General features: G+C 35.3%; 1 protein-coding gene across 3 annotated transcripts in view; it reads left to right on the top strand.

Annotated features, from left to right (window-relative positions):
* P4HA1 (prolyl 4-hydroxylase subunit alpha 1) overlaps nucleotides 1-20085 on the top strand; it is a 103422-nt gene that overhangs the window by 51475 nt on the left and 31862 nt on the right. For 2 of the 3 annotated variants that reach the window (XM_046027207.1, XM_046027205.1), the window contains exons 6-9: nucleotides 2327-2566; nucleotides 5195-5391; nucleotides 9051-9227; nucleotides 12010-12080. In XM_046027207.1, the coding sequence (XP_045883163.1) occupies nucleotides 2327-2566; nucleotides 5195-5391; nucleotides 9051-9227; nucleotides 12010-12080 (685 nt within the window). Of the gene's footprint in view, nucleotides 1-2326; nucleotides 2567-5194; nucleotides 5392-9050; nucleotides 9228-12009; nucleotides 12081-13098; nucleotides 13170-20085 lie in introns of all 3 variants that reach the window. The other variant, XM_046027206.1, reaches the window with a different exon arrangement.

The following is a 20085-nucleotide window of genomic DNA, read 5'->3' as shown; positions in this document are numbered from 1 at the left end:
CTTAAGAGTAAAGTTACCAGTTTACAACTCCCTCCCCTATTAAATTTTGCCATTTTATGGTATAATATGACACAAACTTCTAGAGTCATAATGTACAGATTGCAATTCTGGCTCTTTGCTGTGTGACCTTTTGCACAGTAGTTAACCTCTATCTTAGCTCCTCATCTGGATTGCTTTGAGAGTTAAATGAGTGACAAATGCCTGGCACATAGTAAGGCTTCAGTAAATGTAGGCTGTTTAAAAGTATTTTTCTTCAAGGTTGTTGTAATTTCATATTTCTTTAACAATTAGGCTCTTTCCCACTTTTTAATTTTTTTTGTTTTATTTCATGTGAAGTGTCAAATATCTTTTAACTAGTTTTTTTTAAAAAATAGGCTCCACACCCAGCACGGGACTTGAATTCCCAACGCAAGCTCTAGTGACTGAGCTCCCCAGGTGCCCCATCTCCTTTTCTTAAGACAGAAGTTTTACTTCACAAACCAGTTGACATACCAACACCAAAAGCATAACTAATTAAGGATTAATTAAGTTAGACTTTGCCAAAATTAAAACTTCCGTACGTTAGGGGCACCTGGGTGGCTCAGTGGGTTAAGCCTCTGCCTTCGGCTCAGGTCATGATCTCAGAGTCCTGGGATCAAGCCCCATATCGGGCTCTCTGCTCAGCAGAGAGCCTACTCCCCCTCTCTCTCTGCCTGCCTCTCTGCCTACTTGTGATCTCTCTGTCAAAAAAATAAAATCTTTAAAAAAAACCAAAAAACAAAAAACAAAACTTCTGTACGTTAAAGTATACCATCAAGAAAGTGAAAAGATAACCCATACAGTGAGAGAGACTATGTTAAAATCATAATTCTGATCAGAGACCTGTACCCAGAATATATAAAGAACTCTAAAAATAATAAAAGGAATCAAGTTTTTAGTATTTTATTTATTTATTTGACAGACAGAGATCACAAGTAGGCAGACAGGCAGGCAGAGAGAGAGGGGGAAGCAGGCTCCCTGCTGAGCAGAGAGCCCGATTCGGGGCTCGATCCCAGGATCTTAAGATCATGATCTGAACTGAAGGCAGAGGCCCAACCCACTGAGCCACTCAGGCGCCCCTTAAGAATCAAATTTTTAAATGGGCAAAGGATTTGAGTAGACATTTTCCCAAAGATGATATACAGATGGACAAAAAACACATGAAAAGATGCTCATCATCATCATAAGAGAAATACAAATCAAAACCATAATGAAATACTACTTTATACCCAACAGAATAGCTGTAATAAAAACAAATGGACAACAAGTATTAGGATGTGGAAAAATTGGAACCTTCATACATTGCTGGTGGGATTGTAAAATGGTATTAGTACTTTGGAGAACAGTTTGGCAGTCCTAAAATGTGTAAGCATAGAGTTGCCATGGGACCCAACAATCGCAGTACTGCCTATAAGGCAGTTGAAACAATTTGTTGAAAACAAATGTTCACTCGGAAACTTTTACATGAATGAACATAATAGCATTATTCATAAAAACCAAAAAAACTAGAAACAACTTGAATGTCCATCAAAATACAGTCTCTTCATACAGTGGACTATTATTTGGCAAAAAAAAAGATGCTACACCATGAATGAACCTTGAAAACATGTTGAGTTGATAAAGCAATCGCAAAATTCCCTATGTTAAATGATTCCACTTATATGAAATAACCAAAATAGGCAAATCTATAGATACGAAAAGTAGATAAGTGGTTGTCTAGGGCTGGGACAAAGGGGGAGATAATGGGTAGTGACTGCTAATGGTTACAGGGTTTCTTTTTGGGGTGATGAAAGTGTTCTAAAATTAGATTACGATGTTGGTTGCACTACTCTGAATATACTAAGAACTGTTGTGTTGTTTGAATGAGTGAACTTTATGGTATGTAAATTACATATTATTAATGCTGTTGGAGGGAAGGGAAAAGAGAAGGAACCAATTTACTGGTCCATCTTTCTTCCTGTCCATTCACTTTTTTGTCCAGATTATTGGTTAGGAGTAAGGTGTTTGTCCTATGGTGATTCCTGCTGTACTAGAAAATTGCATGCTTCAACTTAATTGATGTTTCATTTTGGTATGATGGCTGATAATTGAAGTCTTGGGTTTTCTAGGTCCACGACCCCTATTAGTGTGATTCTTACCATGCTCCATTACCTTGTAGATTGTTCCTTTGTTCATAAATTTAGGATGATTCTTGTTTTTCCTACCTCAGAAGGTTGTTACAAAGTTCAAACGAAAGTGAAATAGCACTTCAAAAGCTGTATAGTCCTAAATAAATATTTTTAAAGTTATCTTTATTTTCTTTCCTTAGGAGTAAAACACAAATCTTTTCTGACAGTTGAAGACTGTTTTGAGTTGGGCAAAGTGGCCTATACGGAAGCTGATTATTACCATACAGAACTGTGGATGGAACAAGCACTGAGGCAGCTGGATGAAGGCGAGGTTTCTACCATTGATAAAGTCTCTGTTCTAGATTATTTAAGCTATGCGGTATACCAGCAGGGAGACCTAGATAAGGCACTTTTGCTCACAAAGAAGCTTCTGGAACTGGGTATGTTAATTTGGTCTAAATTTATATATAAGTTGCATATGATAATCATTATATATAAGTGTCAAGCTATATGACAGGATAAATATATATATATAATTCTGATATATGACTATGTTGTCTTATATATGTAATGAATATGTATAATTCTGATACATAATTTGTCATATAACTTTGGTACTTTTTTTTTCTTTTTCAAGTCTTTAAATTCCAGTTAGCACACAGTGCAGTATTAGTTTCAGGTGTAGAATTTAGTGATTCATCACCTACACACAACACCTGGTGCTCACAAGTGCCCTCCTCAGTACCTATCACCTGTCTGACCCATCCTCCATCATCTCCCCTTCTGCAACCATCAGTTTGTTCTCTGTAGTTAAGACTCTGTTTCTTGTTTTGCCTCCTTTTTCTCCCTTATGTTCATTTGTTTTGTTTCTTAAACTCCACATGTGAGTGAATCATATGGTATTTGTCTTTCTCTGACTTACTTCACTTAGCATTATACTCTCTAGCTCCATATATGTCATTGCAGAGTTTTCATTCTTTTTTATGACTGACTGATATCCTCTTGGGTACTTTTTATTTGTTATAAGTCAAGAGTCTATCTGTTAGACAAATGTTATCCTCCATTTATCTACTAAATAAATGGCAACTCATTTTTCTTAGCTAACACAGTGGCTGTGTTTCTCTGCGGTGTACTCTTTAGGAACTTCAAAATTGTACCTGACCTAACTAGCTCAGTCAAAACTGCTTATTTACCATGTTGTCATATTAAATATTAACTAGTTTCCTTTGAAGAATATTTTAAAATTGCATTTCATATGTAAAAATAGTGGTTTGAAGTAAATAGACTGAAAATAATTTGTCATATTCAAATGTTAGATAATGCGGTATCCTATGAGGAGTTAGTTGGTCACTAGTATTTTGAACTTGTTTCTCTAAGTATGATCCAAAGACCACGTGCATCAAAATTACTTGGATGCATTATTAGAAATGAAAAATTCCTTGATCTCCACCCCAGACCTACAAAATCAGAAACTCTGGGGGTAGAGTTGAATGCTAATAAATTCAGGTGGCCTTTGGTTTAAAATGAAGCTTTGAAACTTTCTACTAATTTATATTTTTCTGAACAGGTTAATATGTGTATGTTAGAAGAGGCCAATAGTTTAAAAGGATTGGTCTTCATCATCTGAAAATGAACTTCTGACAGGTTATTTCTTGATTGAGTGAATTAATAAATTATTAGTTCAAATACTCTTTTTTCAGTGTTTTGTAGTGATTTTTTCCCTCCTGACTTAGAGTCATAATAGGAAATTTTTTTTTAAATATTTTATTTATTTGAGAAACAGAAATCACAAGTAGGCAGAGAGAGAGGAGGAAGCAGGTTCCCTGCTGAGCAGAGAGCCCGATGCGGGGCTTGATCCCAGGACCCTGAGATCATGACCTGAGCATGAGGCATAAGGCAGAGGCCTTAACCTACTGAGCCACCCAGGCGCCCCCCATAATAGGAAATTTTTTAAAGTAGAAAAGATATGGAAGAGTTCCATAAGCCAATCACTGGAAGATACTCACAAATTTTGTTTCCTTATAGTATATACTCCCTTTCCTGCACATACTCACTTTTCTTTTTCTCTTACAAAATTAAGATCATATTGTATATTACAGCATACATTTTGAGCAGTTTCTCAAAGACAAGTATTTTACAAATCTAAGGCTGGATATCCTAAACACAATATCACAAGTAAAGTTTCTATGTATTGTTCTGTGTGTGTGTGTGTGTGTGTTGGTTTGGATTTTTTTTTAACCCCCCTCTGAGTTAGGTGGAGTAGTTCTCTTTTCCCCTACTAAAAGATAGCTAAAAATGATGACTAGCAATTCAGAGGCAGTTAGTGGATTCTGGCCTATTTGAAAATTATAACTTCAGTTTCTCTTTTTTCCATCTCACTTAGAATTTTGGAACTGAAATTCTCTTAGCCCTCAGAAGTAGGCTCTGTTCTGCATTTGTGATGTATCTGTGGTCAATGTTGCTTTTGAACTGTATACACTCTCTTCCCCATGATTACATTTCAGTCTCAGAAAAATCTTTTCCATTGCTTAAAATAAAGAGAATGAGTAATATTTTAGAATTCATTTGGTATCAAATGAATCATAATTCATTTGGCTGATTAATAAGTTCTAAAAGTAGAATATTTGATACTTTGAAATAAATGGCTGATTCCTTCTCCAGAACTCTTTTTATATAGGGTGACTGTGTGTGATTTACTTGGGGGCAATACTGGTTTATACCTATTGTTTTGGTACAATAATTTTTTTAAAAAGATTTTTGTTTAGCTATTTGAGAAAGCGCGTGTGCGAGCAGGGTAGGGGTGACAATAGAAAGAATCTCAAGCTGGAAGCAGGGCTCATTCCACAGCCCAGATCAAACCTGACCTGAAATTAAGAGTTGGTTACTTAACTGCCTGAGCCGCCCAGACACCCCTGGTATAATAATTTTTATTAGTGCCTCCTTTCACTCTCATAAGTATCCTGGTTTGGAAGGTAAATTATATGGTCCTCTATTTTTATATTACTATATTCCGATGCTTGAAAGACTGTAAACTTAACCATGGTCATGCTTTCTTCTTTACCCAATAGATCCTGAACACCAGAGAGCTAACGGTAACTTAAAATACTTTGAATATATAATGGCTAAAGAAAAAGATGTCAATAAGTCTGCTTCAGATGACCAATCTGATCAGAAAACCACACCGAAGAAAAAAGGGGCTCCTGTGGATTACCTGCCAGAGAGACAGAAGTACGAAATGCTGTGCCGTGGGGAGGGTATCAAAATGGTAAAGTGGAAAAGCCAATTGTGTGTATGTGTGAATGTGTGTGTGTGTTTGTACATAGTTCTAGAGAGAATCAGAGTTCTTTTTTATTGAATCCTATGTGATAAATATTAGAATTAACTACTTAAAGTATTACAGTATGTTTATTGTGGGTGTCACACTTAATGTGCTCCAACTATTAGTAAAATAACTTTAGGATAAAGCTTACGAATCATTATGCTATTTTATTTATTTTTGGTGATAGAACTCTTTGCATAGGCCAAAAGAGGCTTATTTTTATAAGATGGAGGATCAGATAATTTAAGGGACGTGATAAGGTTTTTTTCTTATGTTTTAATGCAAAAGATAATTCTGCAGTCTTAAGCAGAAATAATACACCATCTTAACCTGTCCTATAAAACAAAGAACTCATCTATACAATAATGTTTTGTGGTTTTGCTCCTAGTTGACCTTAACTGGATTGCTTAATGAAATGTGTTAATCTATTTAAAAAAATACTTAAAATGCAGAAAGAGTTTTAGCAGATTTTGACTTTAACATTTATTTTGTTAAATACTCAAATGTGTCTATAAATATCCCTTTCTTTATTGTATATCTATATTTATGTACTTAAAACTCAGAGTACTAGTGTTTCAGGGTGTTAATAGATAAAAGGCCATAAACAAAGAAGTTCAAATCTGGGGAACATAGGTTTTTGTTCACCCTCAGGGCTTTTCAGAGCCTTTTTATTATAATGTACATTATGGATATGTTATACATTGCTTCCCAACATTAATTGATCACATGCATGGAACCCTTTTTTAAGGTATATTGTGTGGTACTAGTTTTCAGTTGAATGCAGGCATATATAGAAGGAATTAGTGAATTTTTGAAGTACTTTTAAATGTAAACATTTGAATAGTATTTCAGGTTTTTCTCTGCTACTCATAAACTCAAGCTGGGCTGTACCTTTTGGTATTGGTGACTTCTTGATATTTGAGGACTTATTATTGACAACTTAATCTCTAACAGCAAATGCATAGATCATATCTATGTTGACACTTGAGAACTAAGTTTATGGACTCCTGGAAGAACATGCTTACTTTTGCTTTGAATGCTAATGAGTAAATACAAGGATAATAAAACTCTATAATAGATTCACAAAACATCTTTTTTTAATTTCACACCTAAATATTTTATTACATATCTATTGAAGATAAAGACTCAAAAAATAATCGAAAAACCATTGTCACACCTAAAAAAAAGTGCACCGTATTTCCATAATACCATAAATCTGGTTAGTGTTCAGATTTCCAGTAGTAAGCAGATACTTTATTACCTTTAATAACTCTTGAAGAAGAGGGGCGCCGGGGGCGCCTGGGTGGCTCAGTGGTTTAAAGCCTCTGCCTTTGGCTCAGGTCATGATCCCAGGGTTCTGGGATCGAGCCCCGCTTTGGGTTCTCTGCTCTGTGGGGAGCCTGCTTCCTCCTCTCCCTCTGCCTGCCTCTCTGCCTACTTGTGATCTCTGTCTGTCAAATAAAATAAAATAAAATAAAAAAAAGAAGAGGGGCGCCTGGGTGGCTCAGTGGGTTAAAGCCTCTGCCTCTGATCCCAGGGTCCTGGGATCAAGCCCTGCATGGGCTCTTTGCTCAGCAGGGAGCCTGCTTTCCTTCCTCTCTCTCTGCCTGCCTCTCTGCCTACTTGTGATCTCTGTCTGTCAAATAAATAAATAAAAATCCTTAAAAAAAAAAAAAGCTCTTGAAGAAGAGATCAAAATAGAACCATAGGTATAAAACAGAAGTCTGCTTAATTCACCAATTTGTTGATGTGACACACCCATCAACTCTGCCCAAAAACAAGGATCATCTTCATTCTCAGAATAGTTAAATTCACTTCATCATTGTATCAAAGACTTAGAATAAATAAACCTTTAGATTTAACTCTAGGTAAATAAAGTACATGGAGAATAAGCATGCATCATTATTTGTCTTAGTAGGTTAGCTAATAATTAAAACAGAGTAGGGGCACCTGGGTGTTTCTCTTGGTTAAGCATCTGCCTTGGGCTCAGGTCGTGATCCCAGCATGCTGGAATGGAGCCTGCTTCTCCTTCTCCCTCTGCTGCTCCCCCTGCTTGTGCTCTCTTACTGTCAAATAAAATCTTCAAAAAAAACCCAAAACTAGTATTATTTTTAGTTCATATATGATATACTTGTTTAATCAAGAGAAGAATCAGCAGTGGATAATTTATTTAGTTAATATAATATACATTGAAAGGAACATTTATTTGTTTTGTCAATGACCTTTTTTTTTTTTTAAGATTTTATTTATTTATTTGACAGAGAGAGAGAGAATACAAGTAGATAGAGAGGCAGGCAGAGAGATGGGGGAAGCAGGCTCCCATTGAGCAGAGAGCCCCAAGATCATGACCTGAGCCGAAGGCAGAGGCTTAACCCACTGAACCACCCAGGGGCCCCGGAAATGACTCTATTTTTAATACATATCAGTAAAAGCACCTGCCTTCCTTAATAAGTTATTTTCTCTTTTTCAGAATTACTCATTTTCATCTTTGTTTTTTAAAACTAAATTTATTTATGCTGCAAGCATCTAACAGGGAGGTATTTAGGAAAACCTGGTGAGGTTTTGTTTTGTTTTTCCTTTCAAAAACTTTTTTCCTGGGTGCTTCTTAGTTACTTTGTGAAGTTTGGAGCAATGCAGGTCATTCCTTTCATATTTTCATAAAATATTTCATTATTTCATTTATATTTAGACACCTGAACTTTATTTTGATGAGACATGGGTTAAAAGTGAAACCCTACCTTTTTTCTTATTCAAGGCCTAGCATTCTCTCCCAGAAAATAATAATTAATAAAACTTAAAAGAAAAAAGGGGTGCCTGGGTGACTCAGTGGGTTAAAGCCTTCTGCCTTCGGCTCTGGTCATGATCTCGGGGTCCTGGGATCGAGCCCCGCATTGGGTTCTCTGCTCGGCGGGGAGACTGCTTCCTCCTCTCTCTCTCTCTCTCTCTCTCTCTCTCTCTGCCTGCCTCCCTGCCTAATTGTGATCTGTCTGTCAAATAAATAAATAAAATCTTAAAAAAAAAATGGCATTGGGAAAACTGGAGAGCAACATGCAAAAGAATGAAACTGAACCACTTGCTTATACCATACATGAACATAAACTTAAAATGGATTAATGGTTCTCTGCTCAGTGGGGAGCTTGCTTCCTCCTCTCTCTCTGCCTATTTGTGATCTCTCTGTCAAGTAAATAAATAAATTAAATCTTAAAAAAAAAAGTTTTTAAATATTTTATTTATTTGACAGAGATCACAAGTAGGCAGAGAGGCAGGCAGAGACGGGGGGGGGGGGGGGGGGGGGGGAAGCAGGCTCCCTGCTGAGCAGAGAGCCCGATTGGGGGATAGGGGGCTTGATCCCAGCATCCTGGGATCATGACCTGAGCTGAAGATAGAGGCTTTAACCCACTAAGCCATCCAGGTGCCCCAAAACTTTTAAAATCTTGATGTCCTATTTGATGCAAAATACTTGCAGAGTACTGTGTTTTATATATTCTTCCATCAATGCTCTATGTATCCACAGGCATGATTATTGTTTCTTTTTTGCATAGGAGCAAGCATTAAAACTATTATTACTCTAATATGTTTTATCATTTTCTTAACTTTATGTTTAGACTCCTCGGAGACAGAAAAAACTCTTTTGCCGTTACCATGATGGAAACCGGAATCCCAAATTCATTCTGGCTCCAGCTAAACAGGAGGATGAGTGGGACAAGCCCCGTATTATTCGCTTCCATGATATTATTTCTGATGCAGAAATTGAAATTGTCAAAGATCTAGCAAAACCAAGGGTAAATAATTTTTTTCTCTTTTTTTTTCCTCGATTTACTCTACCTGTGTATCAGTTTTGCCTTTGCAAGATTATAAAAATGATAATATGGCACTAACACCACAGATAGTTTTAGATATTGTTGTCACAACATAGTAGAGTTGTAAATAAGCTCTACTTATACTAGTTTTCCTCAGTTTGTTATTAACACAGATAACATACCCTGCAGCTGGGTTTTAAGCACTTAATTATGAAATTTTTATTCACACTGATTTTTATTCACAGATGTTTCAGCATCTTCCTGAAAAAGTTTTGTATGTATTTTCAAACACTTTAGTCTCATAGGCTAATCAAAGACCAACTTTCTTTTATCTTCTATATTTTTATCTGAAAGAATACTTGAAGTATTTTTATTTTCCTCTGGGCACAGTATTCCTGGAAAGATACAATTGCACAAGCATCATGCTAATTTGAAACGAGGACATCATAGTTTTCTGAATTTAACTCCTATCATTTTTCTTAAGGAAAACAATTTTTAAAAAAATTTTTTATTTAAATTCAACTTAACATATAGTGTATTATTAGTTTCAAAGGTAGAATTTAGTGATTCATTAAGGATATCAATTTAATGTAAATGCAATCCCATAAACTTCATGTATAGCATAAAAGTTCTTCTTTTATGAGAATTTGAGAAAGACTACCCTTTATGCTTTTGCCTTTTTTCCCCATCAACTTGTTCTTTTTTTTTTTTTTTTAAAGATTTTATTTATTTATTTGACAGAGAGAGATCACAAGTAGGCAGAGAGACAGGCAGAGAGAGAGGAGGAAGCAGGCTTGCTGCTGGGCAGAAAGCCCGATGTGGGGCTGGATCCCAGAACTCTGGGATCATGACCTGGGCCGAGGGCAGAGGCTTTAACCCACTGAGCCACCCAGGTGCCCCCCCATCAACTTGTTCTTAAAACCTATTTGATCTCATTGTTAGTAATACAGACTGCCATCACTTTTGTAAAGAGATTGTTAAACAAACATTAGGCACATCTGTGCTTTCATTATATAGGAGTTGACACATTTTTTCTGTAAAGGTGCAAATAATAAATATATTTTACGTTTTGCTGGCCATACCATCTATCACAACTAAAGTCTATGTTGTAGTGTGAAAGCAGCCATAGAAAATATATAAGTGAGTGTGGCTATATTTCAATAAAACTTTATTTCCAAAAACTGGCAGCAGGCTGAATTTGGCACATGGGCCGTAGTTTGCTAATCCTTATTACAAAAATTTAATTATCTGGGTATCTGTACTCAAAATAAACTTAAGGTCAGAATTTTTGTTGCTGTTAAGTTTTACTATTCCAAATCGGTACTTTTTTTTTTTAACCAAAGATTACATTTTAAGTGAAAAAGACTGGTATAATATGTATAGATACTGTCCAAGGCAATTCTTATAAATCTTTCAAACAGAGCACTACTTATATCACATCATATTCTGTCAGTATCTTTTCAGTTTCTGTTTTAATCCATTCTTTGTGGTCAGTAAACCCAGTAAAACAAAATATTGTGGTAGAATTTTTTTTTTAATTAATTTATTTATTTTCAGCGTAACAGTACTCATTGTTTTTGCACAACACCCAGTGCTCCATGCAATACGTGCCCTCTCTATTACCCTCCACCTGGTTCCCCAACCTCCCACCCCCCCCGCCCCTTCAAAACCCTCAGGTTGTTTTTCAGTCTATAGTCTCTCATGGTTCATCTCCCCTTCAGTTTCCCACAACTCCCTTCTCCTCTCCATCTCCCCATATCCTCCATGTTATTTATTATGCTCCACAAATAAGTGAAACCATATGATACTTGACTCTCTCTGCTTGACTTATTTCACTCAGCATAATCTCTTCCAGTCCTGTCCATGTTGCTACAAAAGTTGGGTATTCATCCTTTCTGATGGAGGCATAATACTCCATCGTGTATATGTACCACATCTTCCTTATCCATTCGTCCCTTGAAGGGCATCTTGGTTCTTTCCACAGTTTGGCGACCATGGATACAGATGTGGTAGAATATTTTTTTTAAGAATTCATTTCAGTTTTAGAGGGCAAGTCTTACATCTTTGGATTCAGAGGCCTCAGTCTTCAAAGGGGATGCCTTATTTGGATTATTTTAATCAAAAAACTCAATGCCAGTAAAAATTATATACACTTGTTAATCTCAGGATTATCATCTTTTTTTTTTTTAGTTTGAAGTCATCATCTTCACTGTCCTCTCTTTCCTACTGTTTTTGTACATTTGTGAGTTCTTTTCATCTGCCTCTGCTAAGTCCAAGATTATTTCACTGAATATGTGAAATACATGAACAGATATGTTGAAGGAAGAAAAGATGGACCTTGAAACAAATTTTGGACAACATTAACCTTTATAAACAGTTCCATCACTAAAAAAATTAAAATCAAAAGTTGGAAATGGATCATTAACTACAAATAGCCATTCTTATAACTGTAGACTTCAAATTTTAGAAATTTCTTTCCTCACAGTCCCATCTTGCAACCACTGAAAGAAATTTAATTTCTAATCTCTTTTGTTTGTGTATACTCCATTCATGCAAAGCAAAAACAAAATTTAAAAAACAACAAAAAAATACGAAAAGCTAAAACCAACTGTCTCTCAAAGCTCAACACAAGGTGACTGGAAGTCTGTGGAATTATTTTCTCTTTTCATCCTCCTTTGTAAAAATCCCAGAGTTCTGACTGGATAAATGTGATTCAATTTTTGTTTTGTTTTGTAATGCAACATTTTGATGGTTGGCTTCACAGCTGAGGCGAGCCACCATTTCAAACCCAATAACAGGAGACTTGGAGACGGTACATTACAGAATTAGCAAAAGGTAAGAGATGTGTATGTTGCATATTTTGCCCTCTAATGAGTGTTTTGTACATCCTACAGGAATTTTCATTTAAGGGAAGTAGGTCATTTTCAGTCTCCAGCTCAAGTCACCGCCAATTTATATACGCATGGATAAATTGCTTTGTGTTTCACAGGTCTTTCCCTTTAACTAGAAGTTCTTTTTTTAAATCTTTAATTGGTCTCTTGTTTTTAGGGAATTAATATGCTTTGCATTTCTCTTCAGGTCAGGAATCAAATCTCCAGGAAATGGCTTGATACTTATTTTCTTTTCCTTTTTCTTGCCAAAAGGAGGGGAAAAAAAAGAAAAAGAAAAGAAAAAAACAGCAGCTTGGATTAATCTGGGAGTAGTCTTTGTTTATATAGTTCTCTTAGTCATAAATGCTGCAGTGAATTCACATCATTCTTTATAGTGATTCGTATTGGCATTTGTTCATTCATCTTGTGAAATACCATTGTCATTTGGAGTAATCTGTATTCCTCCTGTTATTTTAAAAAACTTGCTGACTAGAAAGTTGGCAATGGAAAGCACAGAGTTATGCTTCTGATCTCAGTCTTCCAACTACTATTACTCAAGAACTTATTTGCCTTTTACTTCACCAAAGAGACTTAACAGTTTTATCTCAGAGAGAGTTTTAAAAAGTAAAGAGACTATTAACTATTCTTTTGTCAAAGTACTTAAAGGACATTAAACTTCTAGATCTGAGAAAGCTCCTGTGAAACCCAGTGCTATAAATCATTTACATACAGCTTCAAATGATTTTTTTAAAAAAAGTGAAAGGACAATAAATCTACAACAAAAATGTCAACCCATTTTCTCTTAATTTGGAAGTGGCTTTTCTTATTGCCACCTGTCTAAATGTTTTTGCTGATTTGAAACCATTACCTACCATCCAGACTAATCTGAACTCTTCCAATCACCTGTGGCTTGGCAAAACAAAACAAAAGCCCCAAATTGCCTGCTACGTGAGTAAGTCCTTGTCCTTTCTCTTTTTTTGTAGCTGAGCCGAGCTACAGTACATGACCCTGAGACTGGAAAATTGACCACAGCACAGTACAGAGTATCTAAGAGGTAAGGGAGTAATGGAGAGAATTTTAGTCCTATTTGAACCATTTTCTTTCTTGAGAATCTAATTTTCATAAAACCCTGGTGTGGTTTCTAAGACCTAGGCTTTAGGCATGACAACCATGCCTGAATTTTCATTATAGACTAAAAAACAGACATGGTTATGGGGCAGTTAACAGATATTTTCCAGAAGTAACTTACTAGATTTCAAAATGCCTGCTGAGACTCCTCAGACCCCACCTGAAAAGTGAAGTTGTGTTCCCATATTGAAGTAAGAGAAGTTCCCAAAGAACCTTCATAGAAATAAGGCCTAATTTGGCTTCTACGGTAAAGCAAATGTTTAAAAATCTCTGGGTCACCAGAATAGCTGTAGGTATTTAGAAAGTGCATGCCTTGATGGATTCCATTACAAATCCTTTTTAAGCCAATTGGTTTCACATTCTTTGCTTTTAACAATGTTTAAAGAGAATGTACTTAAGTTATTAACTGATCACTGAAATAATTTTTAACAGATTACTGTGTAATTCATGTATATAACTTTGAAGCCCACAGAATAAGTGACATTATTTCAACAGAACTCCTTTTCCATCTACTTATTTATGTAATGGAGATTTCTTAGCTTTCCTAAAAATGAGGGTATTGAAAATAACAAAATAAGCTCCTTCCATTTCATCAGAAACATCTTAATATATTTTCACTTTTTATGTTGGGTAATGATAGTTTAATCACATTATTTAGACTAATGTGTACTAATGATAATTGTAATAATTCATTCCAGAAGACATTATTTTTAACAATTAGATCTTTATGTTAGAGGAATTTATATTTTTATCAATTTACAAAAGTATTTTTGTTGTAGACAAGTATAATGTAATAAAAGACTTCCAGGCATAGAATATGTTTCTGTAGGACAGGGCTTCTCAATCTCAGCACTATTGACATTTTGGATCAGATAATTCTTTGTTGTTGGGGGTTGTCATAGCTTTGTATGATGTTTAGCAGCATCACTGGCACCCACTAGATGCCAGTAATGCCCTTCATCCCAGTTGTGATGATCAAAAATGTCTCCAGACATTGCCAAATGTTCCCACGTAGGCAAAATTCCCACTACCACCCCCCACCCCCCCCCGCCCAGAGACTTCATCTCACCACCCATGTTGAGAGCCACTATTCTAAGACAAGAATGGAATGAAAATGCAGTTCAAGGGGGAAGAAAAAGAATGATATGAAAATTGCCCAAGTACTAAAAAAAACTTCATTCATGTATTTTTGTTAAAGTGGATCATAGTGGCCATCAAATCGTTGTGGTATTTAGATTCCACTGGATACATTAAAAAAAGATCATTTTTTAGAAATTACCACTATTTCAGTGTGCCATAATTAAATTCTTTGAAACTATTTGATGACAAATTTGTCAACTAAAAAAATCTGCAGAAAATACATAGATTTAACAACTATTTTAGGAGTCACTGAAACAAAAAAAATTTTGAATATTACTGCTGTAAGTCATGGCAAAAGTACTTTGAAGGCTGTACAGAACACATTGTTTCCTTACTCTTTTTGGCAAAGCTGTATGTCCTTCATATGGTAATAACCTTCAGCATGCCCACACATATATCCTGGTTTCCTAACTGTGTGGTCCATGCTACCTGCCCCAGCACACTAGAAGACATGAAGAAAACTTAACTTCTGTCATACAGTTTTGATTTCGGGGAGACTAAGAATTTGTAGAAATTAATTTGGATAATGTTTTGATACATGATTTATAATGCTTCTGTGCATTGTAGTTAACTCTAAATTTCAAGTTAAGCTTCAGCTAATTTTCCACTCTATTACAGAATCTTATTCGTGTCTTAAAAAATTAACCTTTTATTTTTTTAAAGATAAACCATTATATATTTTATCAACATTACTACATGGTTTTAGGCATTTTTACTGTCACATGGCTTGTTTCTAAATTCTCCAGATTTGGTTGCTTTTAGGAAGCACATAAAAGAAAATTTCATGAACTTAGTTCTTTGGAAGTCCTTTTTGGAAATTTTTTATATATACAATGGACCTTTTGAAGAAATATCCAGCCCACAGAGTCACTGGACTCTTACCAATAAGGCAAAATAAATTACTCTTGGAAAGGTAATCTACGGACTTTTTTCATCAAGAACTAAATATTTCTAAACATTTTAAGCTTATTTTAAAAATATCCTAATTTTATAGCTCTGAGAAGCAATTTTACTGGACTTTTTAGAAAGATACAACCATATTTTATATATGTGCTGCCGAAGCGAGCACCATATTTTATATTATAAATGTCAATAGAAGGCTTTTAGCCACCAGCATTAGAAGTATTAAAAGACTAACACCAGAATAAATTCACCCAATCTCAGCAAAGTATGCAGTGTGTGTGTGTTTGTGTTCCAGAAAACCTAGTGACAGTGGAATTCCACAGCACACTGATACTCATATTTACTCCTAAGGAAGATCGTTCAGCAAGTCTCTTAAAAATAAAATATGTATGTTGAGAGAGAGGCCTTAACTGTTAAAGAAGGAATTTGGTCCATAAAATATCCTAAACATTTCATATTTTAACAAGTAAGTTTTTGCTGTTTGGAGAATTTATTGGCTATGCCAAGACATTTTCTACCCATTACTGGAATCTGAATTTTGAAGATTCCTACAAGTGAAATAAACGAGTGTTTTAGGTTTCCTTCAGACATTATATCTCTGAAAAAGGCATCCCAAATGTAAAACAGAAAAATTTAGGTGTACTGATGTCAGTTAATGTAGTTCCTTTTGCTGTGGGAACATCTGTATTTTGAATGGGCCAGAAGGGAATTTCAAATATCTGTATTTTGAGAAATTTCTAAGTGATTGCATCATCTTCCGTGGAAGGAAAAATATGTTCCAGCATCCTAGCAGATAGAATTTTATTTGGCTAAAGTATTTGTAGAAATCCATTACTGTTTATTTACTTCATTGACTATCTCTGAACTTGTGGTAAATCATCTCTGTCCTTTCCATTATTAAAAAACAGACAAAAAAACCTAAAATGTACTACAGCTTACTAATGGAGATGCTGATAGTTTTGGCTAAAGCAGAAAAACGGAATTTTAGTTTTGGAAAAGTAAACATTGAGTTACATTCTCTGAAAAGATAGTTTAGTTATGTGAGCTCATAAAGTCCGGTTAAAGTAGTATTAAGGGATATGCAAATAAACAATCTAGTGTGGTGGAAAAAGCTTCTTTGATTCTGGTAGGTTATTTTTAGAAGTGATTTTCATTTTCTTACTCTGATACATAGATTTCCTATAATATGACATTTTCTTATACTTAAGACTTAATTTACCCATGTACATAAGGAACAAATATGATATTAAAACATTAATATAGTATGGGGCAAATACAAATACCTTTGAATTTTTCAGATTTTTTTTAAATTGGAGTCACATTTAACAACAACATTACCCTCGTTAGATTGAACAGTGTTTCTCAGATTGAGGTAACTGAAAAGGACAGATCTATAGTATGATTGCATAATTATCCCACTAAGAATCAAAGGGCCGGGATAAATTCACAGGCTAGATGATTGGCCTTTCTTTGTTTACCATCAAGCACTTATAGAAGAATTATTGAAAGTTTGCTCGCTGTAACTGGCACTTAGAGTCCTGAATTATTTTTTGCCTTTGGAAAAAAGCACACAGTTTTTATATTAGCTAATTGTAAAATTCATTTTCACTTATGTTGGGTTAGAAGAAGAAGGTAGTGCAAATTATATCACTTGCATTTTCCTTTGGAAGTTTTGTAATAAGCTCCAAAACCTCCAAAATTTTTGGGCTATTTACTTGAACGTGATGTCTTGATTAATATATTAGAAATATAATCATGCAGTGTGAAAATGTTGCTCCTTACTCAAAACAGTCCAGGGGCATGTGGATGACTCTGTTGGTTAAGTGCCCAATTCTTGATCTCAGCTCAGATCTTGATCTTGGGGTTGTAAGTTCAAGCCCGGTGTTGTGGGGTGTGGAGCCTACTTAAAAAAGAAAAAAAAAAAAGCATTCCAGTGATACTATAAAAAATCACATATTAGAAGAAATGTTGAAACATTATTCTGAATGTACAACTTAGATTTGGGATTCCTATGAGTAAGACCAAAAGGAATATTGTCTGTGTTATCTAATTAGTAATGGAAAATACTGTAACCTTACATTCTAACTTGGTTAAAAACACTGAGTACTTAGAAGAAAGAATCTTGATTTCTGTTGATTTAATTTAATGTAGGAAAAAGACTTGCAAATCATAAAGAATAGACAGTTAATACATGTTACAGTATCCTCAGTGTCTCCACTGAACTTTTGAACAATGTTACAACAATATAAATTCATGGCTAATTTCTTATATTACCTGGTAGATCTATAACAGTGTTGCTGAAGACAGTTTAGGAGTTGGGATCCAGGTGAATGAAGTGTTTTAAACTTACAAAGTTCTCCAGCTAACGAGAACCTTTTATTATATTTTGGAGAGGGTTTCAGGTGAAAGTCAAATTAAGTGTAATAACTTTATATGCATAAATAGAGTTTATTTTCCTCTCTAGTGACAGTAACAGAACACAAATAAGATAACAGTTTATTTTTTAACCATTAATCATTAACAACTTTAAGTGCTAAGCCTCAGACTTTCCATTGAGATCACTTATGGTATAACTAAAAGTGCAAAATAAGACTTCTAAATAAAATATTTTTCCTTTAAGATTGGCAAAAAATGAAAAAGATTGATACTGGCAAGTATTTTATGAAATGGGCACTTATAAACATATGGTAAAAGTATAAAATACTTTATGGGAGAACAGTTTGATATCATTCATCAAAATGTAAAAGTCATCTAGCAGTTCCACATCTAGGAGTTTAACCTACAGAGATAGGCCCACAAGTGTGCAAAAATATACAAAAATTGGGGCGCCTGGGTGGCTCAGTGGGTTAAAGCCTCTGCCTTCGGCTCAGGTCATGATCTCAGGGTCCTGGGATCGAGCCCCACGTCGGGCTCTCTGCTCAGTGGGGAGCCTGATTCCTCCTCTCTCTCTGCCTGCCTCTCTGCCTACTTGTGATCTCTGTCTGTTAAATAAATAAATAAAATCTTTAAAAAAAAATATACAAAAATTTTCATTACAGTATTATTTGTCAAGGAGAAAAAGTAGAAATAACCTTATTTAACCAGTGCTTTATTGGTAGATCTTCATGGTCATTTTGAAAGTAAAGATACTTTATTTTAAAATGAAAAGCAGGAGCACCTGCATGGCTCAGTTGAGTATTCGAATCTTGGTTTTGGTTCAGGTTATGATGTTGGGGTCATGAGATGGAGCCCTGAGCCAGGCTTTGCCCTTGGAGCAGAGTCTGCTTGAGATTCTCTCTCTCTCTCAAATAAATAAATAAATAAATATTTAAAAAGGGGGAAAAAAACGGGGTGTCTGGGTGGTTCAGTCAGTTAAGCATCTGCCATCTGCTCAGGTCATGATCTCAGTGTCCTGGCATCAAGCCCAATGCCGGGTTCTCTGCTCAGCGGGGAGTCTGCTTCTCCCATGCTCTTCCTCTGTGCTCTTCCTCATTCTCTCTCAATAAATACAATCTTTAAAAAAATTTTTTTTAAAGAATGAAAAGCAGTACCTAAAAAAACCCCACTGGAATGGGAATGTAAAGTGATAATAGTTGTTATGGAAAAGACTCTGTTATTTCCTCAAAAACTAAACATAGGGTCACTATTTGATCCAGAAATTCCACTGCTAGGTATATACCCAAAAGAATTCAAAGGAGGGACTCAAGCAGATACTTGTACATCCATGTTCATAACAGCATTATTCACAGTAGCCAAAAGGTGACAGCAACCCAGGTTGTGCATTCATGGATGAATAGATAAACAAAATGTCGTATATCTATATAATGGAATATTATTCAGCCTTGAAAAGGAATGGAATTCTGATACGTGCACAACATGGATGAACCTTGAGGATATCATACCAAATGAAATAAGACAAAAGGACAAATATTATGTGATTCTGTTTATGGAAGGTGTGTAGAATGAAACACTCATGCAGACAAAAAGTGGATTAGAGGTTACCAAGGACTGGGAGGAGAGAGAAATGGGAAATTATTGTTTAATGGGTACAGAGTGTTTGGGATGATAAAAAGTTCTGGAAATAGTGGTGATCATTGTACAACTTTGTGAATGCTACTGAATTTTACATTTAAAAATTGGGCTAAATAGGGGTGCCTGGGTGGCTCAGTGGGTTAAAGCCTCTGCTTTCAGCTCAGGTCATAATCCCAGAGTCCTGGGATGGAGCCCCGCATGAGGCTCTCTGCTCGGTGGGGAGCCTTCTTCCCCCCTTCCCCCTTCTCTGCCTACTTGTGATCTCTGTTAAATAGTAAAATCTTTTTTAAAATAAAAATAAAAATGAGTTAAATGGTAAATTATATTACCACAGTATTTTCTTTAAACTGAGGTAATGCTTTATGGATTGCTTTGGAAAGATGTCAGAAGTACTTTCAGGGGGAAAAAGTGAATGTATATTGATGTGGGAGATTGGAAGATGAGTAGATTAGTATTTTTTGAAAAATTCTCTCTGTATATTTGTTTATTCACAGGGAGAAATGTTGAGATGATATGTACCTGTTTGTTATAATGTACGGTTTATCTGTGAGGAGTGGGACTAGGAGAGGGAGGGATTTTTGTATATTTTTGCATTGTTTGAAATTTTTTAAGTATTTCTTTTTTTAAATAGCTTTATTGGGAGATACACAAACCATACAATTCATTGGTTGAAAATGTACATACAGTTAAGTGGCTTTTAGTATATCCAGAGTTGTGTGTCCCTCACCACAATGAATTTTATTTTATTTTTTAGAAGATTTTGTTTATTTATTTGAGAGTGTGAGAGC

The sequence above is a fragment of the Meles meles genome, chromosome 13 (assembly GCF_922984935.1).
Source record: "Meles meles chromosome 13, mMelMel3.1 paternal haplotype, whole genome shotgun sequence".
Lineage (NCBI taxonomy): Eukaryota > Metazoa > Chordata > Mammalia > Carnivora > Mustelidae > Meles > Meles meles.
This window is presented reverse-complemented; position numbering and strand designations above follow the sequence as displayed.